General features: G+C 54.7%; 1 protein-coding gene across 5 annotated transcripts in view; it reads left to right on the top strand.

Moving 5' to 3' along the window:
* Positions 1–6,434, top strand: part of ASAP1 (ArfGAP with SH3 domain, ankyrin repeat and PH domain 1) — a 300,508-nt gene that overhangs the window by 290,981 nt on the left and 3,093 nt on the right. For all 5 annotated transcript variants that reach the window (XM_023519706.1, XM_023519704.1, XM_023519707.1 and 2 more), the window contains 2 exons: positions 1,761–2,260; positions 4,163–4,285. In XM_023519706.1, coding sequence (XP_023375474.1) covers positions 1,761–2,260; positions 4,163–4,285 — 623 coding nt within the window. The remainder of the gene's footprint in view (positions 1–1,760; positions 2,261–4,162; positions 4,286–6,434) is intronic.

The raw sequence follows: 6,434 nt of genomic DNA on the forward strand, positions 1-6,434 counted from the left end.
CATTTCCCATAACATGAATTGCCTGCAGTGTGCCTTTGCTGGCTGCATAGTATTCCGTTGTCAGGTGCCGCGATCTGTCAACCAGCCTCCGCTATTGAACATTTACCGAGTTTGCCATTTTTCTGCTGTAAACAGTGCCATGCCAGACATCCTAGCACAGACACCTCGGTGCCTAGCTTTGGATTTTTTTTTTTCTAGAATAAGTTTCTAGAATCAGAGGTGCATGTCTTGAGAGTGTGGACCACCCAGAACTCTCTCAGTGTTTCCATTCCCCCATACATGTGGCTCACAGCAAGGCTTTCCAGCCCACTGCCTCTGGGGGTCCCCTGTCGCCGCCTGCCTCAGACTTCTGTCTCCTTAGTTCCAGACTTCCAAGAAAGGACTCCAGTGGGCCTGCGTTAGCTTTCTGAGCCATATCAGCCGAAGCGTGGGGCCAGCCCCTGAGCAGGGCACCCTTGCATTTGAGTTCCTAGCGAAGGTGGGACTGGGCGGGCCCAGAGCAGAAACAGCCACAGTACAGCTTGCGACGGTTTACAACACTCAGGTTTAGCTTGCTTTCTTTTTTGATATTAAGAATATCTTTCCAAACATGTTGTGTTTTTAAGGCGACAGTCTTTGTTTTACTCACTCAGAGTGCCTTAGTCAGTGGTTTTCTCGCTGAGCACATGACTTTGTGTTTGGCCCTTGCGCCAGGAGCCAGAGTTACAAGAATAAATAAAAATATAAAGCTTGGCCTCAAGGAGCCCTGTCTCCCAGTAATGATAAGAATACTCTAATGTAATGCTCAGAGCCTGCCAGGCCCTGTTGGCAAATCTTTGCCGATAGTAACGCCTTTTAGAGATGAGGACGGTGAGGCACCACGAGCTTGTGTCATTCGCCCAAGGTCGTACAGCTGGTAAGTGGCGGAGCTGGGGTTGGCGACATATCCTTAGTGTCCTGAGTCCTGGGCAGAGCTGTGGGAACCGTTCAACAAGCTGTAGCATCCTCCAGCTGTGGAGTACGACGCAGCCATCAAAGAGAATAAGGGGGGACTGACTTAGAAACTCCCAAATGGATCAATGGGGGGAAAAAAAACAGTTGCAGAGAGCGGCTACTGTGATCTCGTGTGTGGTTTTTAGAAGATATTTCCATGAGCACACATTACCTGTGTCACGAAAATGTGGTCGAAGGCAGTGGGTGGCAGAGAAAATACTTTTTGTTTCTTATGTAGTATGTGAAGCATAAACTATAGGGAGCGAATACGTTCTGATACAGCCCCACAATGGGACAGAATGTAACAGTTAAAACTGTCATGCTAATACAGGATTTCTTAACATGCTAAGTACTCGTAAAATAGTATATCGATACAAGCAGAAAAAAGTTTTATCTATGGAAAATATATAGAAAAGTCAAGCAGAACATATATCAAAATACTTAAAATGGCCTCATTTGGGTGATAGGCTTATGGAAAACTTGTTTTAACTCTATACTTTCTAATTTTTCTCTAATCTGCATTATGTTTGTAGTTGCAGGTTTTTGTTTTAAAGTCTGGATTAGTTTGGACATCCTGTTCTTACGTAACTGAGGCATAACATCGTGAACAGCGATGCGGATGCCTCCAGGCTTCCCACTTCCATCTCTCTAAAAACGCGCAGTGTGCGCCTGGGTCTGGCCCACCCAGGTGCTCGCTTTAGGCCGGTTCTCTTTACGGTGGCTGTGACGGGAGGGAGCGGCGCTTCCTTCCGTCCGATGACCTCGCTCTTTGTGGTTGCTCCCCACAGTGGCACTAAGGAAAACAGAAACCAGCCATCATCTCTCCCTGGACAAAGCCAGCGCCCCACCCGAAATCTTCCAGAAATCGTCACAGTTGGCAGAGTTACCACTAAAGCCACCACCTGGAGACCTGCCCCCGAAACCCACCGAACTGGCTCCCAAACCCCAAATTGGAGATTTGCCACCTAAGCCAGGAGAACTGCCCCCTAAGCCCCAGCTGGGCGACCTGCCCCCCAAACCCCAGCTCTCAGACCTGCCCCCCAAGCCCCAGATGAAGGATCTGCCTCCCAAACCGCACCTGGGAGAGCTGCTGGCAAAGTCTCAGCCGGGAGACCTGTCGCCCAAGGCTCAGCCGCCCTCCGACGTCGCCCCGAGGTCACACCCGGCGGATCTCTCCCCAAACGTGCCGGCCCGAGACGCTGTGCACAAGCAAGCCTCTGAGGACCCCAACGACCTGACACCCACTCTGCCCGAGACGCCCGTCCCACTGCCCAGGAAGGTCAACACGGTGAGTGGCGTGCAGTCAGGCTCTGGGGGACCCTGCTGCACCCCCAAACCTGGTGGGAGGGTGTGTGCTGTGCTCATGTGGACAGCGGCAGCTCGTCCCCTGCCGGCTTGGGCGGGCCGGGCACTGGGAGGCGCGGGGCTGCTGCTCTGCAGCACAGGCCTCGGCTGCAACAGCCGGGCTTCAGGACCCGCCCGCCAGGCCCGCCGTGCCCACCAAGCCCGCCCGGCCCCGGCCAGCACCCACCTGCTTCAGACCTCCGTGTCCTCGCGTGCAGAAAGGAGCTGAGCGAGTGACCAAGCTCACGGGCGAGCGTCGCCCGGCTGGCACCGCAGACGCGCTCAGCGAGCAGCTCTCCTCGCTGGGAGCCTCAGAGATGAGACTCTTCCTTCCTGGGTCCAGGACACCCGGTCCCCGTGGGTCCCAGGACACCGGTCCCGTCAGGGCGCCAGGAATCCTGGTCCTCTGCTGCTCCCTGCATCCTCCTGCAGGCGTCGGGGGCAGAGCCCGCAGACTGCTGTAAACATAGGATTTGGCCGACGTCTCACATCCCGTCATCCTCATGAAATGCTTTCTGCTCCACAATACATCAGTTTCATTTTAATATAAAACTGCTTTTCCCCCCAAAAAAAATCTACTTGGAAAAGCAGTGCTCCAAGAAGATGCGTGTGCGCATGCACCCTGCCCACAGCTGCACCCTCACAGGGGCAGTGGCACCCCAGAGGCGGCGCCCCAGGCCGAGAGGCGTGCTTAGTAGGGCTGAAAGGCCTCCCACCACACGTGACAGCCCTGCCCCACGCAACACTTTATTATGAAAACAGCGTTGGGATGGAAGTGTCCCTTCAGCACAAAAGGGACGGAAAGAAACACCCATCCTCCCACGGGTTAGACACCACACCGCCAGCATGGCGGGCGCCTCTGCCCACGGCGGCCACGCCCGAGACCCCAGGCACCGCCGAGGGCCCTGACGCAGATTCTAGTTGGTGCCACACGCTCTGCAGCAGCTTTGTGGTCCTCCCCGTTCTAAAGACCCTACGCAGGTCTTCTCAGTCGTTCACAGAGCATGACCAAGAAGACCCAGATCAGACACGGCCACACTTCTCAGACCCCACCTGCCCGCCAACCCTGGGAACCAAGCTGCAGAGGGGGGCGGGGTCATCGGGGTGACCGAGAGAGAAACCCGGGGACCGAGCGGGAAAGTTGTGGACTGAACCGTGTCGAGATGTAGCTTGCTTTTCTTATTACTAATTATTTAATAAGCCGAGTGCCAAAAACATCCTGTAGAAAGCGATTTCCCCATCTCTGTCTTCCTGTTTGCAGAGGACTGGGAGTCCAGCAAATAAAAGCCCAAGTCACATTAGTCAAATATAGAACTTTTTGGGGAACTGCCTAGAACCCTGTCAACCCCGGCTGGCCCTGCCGTGTTCCGCAGCGTGTGCTGCCTGGGCGCTTTGCATGAGGGACTGAGAAATCTGTTTATGCTGCACATTCAGTAGCAGAAGCTGCACATTTTGCTTTACATCATGTTTCCCAAAACCAGTTTTAGACTCTGCTGTCATCTCTGCGAGCTGCCGCCGAGGGCGGGGGAGGCCAGCAGGCTTCGAGTCTCGGCAAAGCCAGGTTTTGATCCCTGCCCGGATTGTTTGTTTTCTGATGAAAATAATGGGTGACACCTGCTCACTGATGCCAGGCTCTATCTGCCCCGATGCTCGGGAAAGGGAGAGGAGCTGTTGTGTCTCGAGACGACACAGCACACGGGCCACCGGGCAGACACACACACCCCGCCCCCCTCACACGGCAGAGAAATCACGGTTTGGGGAGGTCCTGTCACTCGCCCAAAGTCCACGTGTCCTCTCCCCCGCTTCAGCTCCCCTCGGAAGCTCAAACTCAGTTTCTTTCTTGAAGGGGAAAAATAAAGTGAGGCGAGTGAAGACCATTTACGACTGCCAGGCCGACAACGACGACGAGCTGACCTTCTTCGAGGGAGAAGTGATCATCGTCACTGGGGAGGAGGACCAGGAGTGGTGGGTACGTACGCGCACCTTGCTCCCAGCAGCCCTTTCACTGGGATCATCCTTCGCTCTGCTACGTGCCAGAAAATCACTGTGGAGCTTCGAAACCGGGTCAAGAGAATCAGCACATGATGTGTTTGTTTACCCTTGCTCACCGCGACCTGTGAGCCGTGGCCATTTCCTGAGTTTTTAAGTGCAATGCTAAAGTTTAGGAAAGCTAAGCGTGGTGCCTGTGGCACTCGGCTAGTCAGCAGCAGCCACGATGCTGAAGCGTCTCTGAGCCCAAAGCCCGTGTGCCTTACTCACCATGCCACGCTGTCCCAGAAGGCGGAGGCCTGAGTCCCTGCTGGCCAACAGCACGCCGTCCTCGGGCTCAGCCCTGGACCATCTGCAGCTCTCTGTAAAGTGGGGCACAGTGCCTCCCTCATGTGCTTCTAGAAGATTAAATGCGAATATCTATAAAAACTCCTTTCTTATGAATGCCTGCTGCCCGAGTGCCGATAAGGGAGGGCATCGTCGTCCCCACCCTGTGGCCGTCTGGGGATCAGGGCCCCTTGGAAATGCCTGGGTTTAAGCCTCCTCCTGCCCCCAGGGACCCGGTTCTGTCTGTCAGGAAAGGGACCTGTGGTTCGCAGTTGGGCAGAACTTAGGCATGCTCAGAGACACCCGTGTCAGTGCGCACGTGTGCACACACACACACACACACACACACGAATGCGGCTTGTGCTCTTTTGAGCTGAGACAGTGACTTTGGCTTCTTGTCAGAGCTGTAGGGATTTTGCTTGGACTGGAGCAGCGGTTCCCCACTGGGACAGTTTGGCCCTCAGGGGACATTTGGCAATATCAGAGACGTTTTGCTTGTCAGGACCTGGGAAGGGTGGGTACCACAGGCAACCCATGGATAGGAGCCAGGGCTCCTGCAAGACATCCTGCAGTACTGGGGAGAGCCCCACGACAAAGAATCTTTTGGCCCAAAATGTCAGTGTGTAAGTTGAGATACCCTGCACTGAGGTGACGAGGCTTCTCTCTGTCAGGGACGGATGGGGAGAGGGGACAGCCAGGGCAGTACTTCCAGCCTCTGTAGAGCTGGGCCTGCCCCCAGCGCGGAGTCTCTCGGAGAGCCAGCTTAGCATCATGGCGAGGAGGCGGACTCTGGGGTCCCTGGTGCAGTTGCTTGCTTTCTCTGTGGCCTTGAATAAGGCATGTCCCTTCTGTGAGCCTCAGTTTCCTCCTCTGGAAAACAAGGCAACAGTAACCCAACCTCACAAGGCCGTCTAAGAACTCACATACCCCATGCCAGCCTAGATCCCAGGGGACAGGTGGGTCAGGTCTTACCATTAAGTCCTCTTTCCAGATGAGAAAACCGTGTCAACAGCCAGGGTGACCGCCCAAGGTCACAGAGCTGTCAATAAAGGAACCAGCCCTGGGCTGGACACATAGCCCTGCTCCAGCCGCCATCTGCACTTGTGGAGGGAAGTGAGAGCTGGCCCGGCCTGGCGGGCCCTCAGAGCCACCCGCTCTCTGTCACTTGAAGCCAATATGCATGTCTTGTTTTGTTTGTTTGTTTTTTTCCGTGATAGGATTCTCATTAATTCAGCTCATGCTGATCTAATTGAGATAATTGGAAAGGTTTTGCAGGTAACCATGGCTTACAGGCTTAGGCAATAGACAGTCAAATTGTCGTAGGCCACAGTCAATCTCAGACGCACGGTACCCTTTCCCTGACAGCAGCCGGAAAACAGCTTCTTGGTACGTAGCAGCCCTTTCCACATACGCGATCCTTTCTGCAATCTCACAAGCCCAAGAGAGGGGATTTTTGTAAGCCCATTTTACAGATAAGAGGCTTAGCAAGCTTGGTCTGAGGTCACCCAGCAGGACAGGCAGCCAAGCTCCCTGGTGAAGAGCACGTTGCCCAGGAACGGCTCCCTCGTCAGAACGCTGTGCGGACGAAACGGGACCCACGTGACAGTGCCGAGCATTGTGCCTTCGCTACTTCATCGTTGTTGTTTTGTTATATAGTTTATCGTCCGTTAGTTCTCACCAGAGGGTGGCAGAGGGTAAGCCCGCATTTCACCCCAGATGTGTGGGCAAACTCGGGGCACGCTCTGACCCCCCAGGCTTGTCGCAGGCCTCCCCCCTGACACCTCTCTTCTCTTCCCACAGAT

The sequence above is a fragment of the Pteropus vampyrus genome, unplaced genomic scaffold (assembly GCF_000151845.1).
Source record: "Pteropus vampyrus isolate Shadow unplaced genomic scaffold, Pvam_2.0 Scaffold232, whole genome shotgun sequence".
NCBI lineage: Eukaryota > Metazoa > Chordata > Mammalia > Chiroptera > Pteropodidae > Pteropus > Pteropus vampyrus.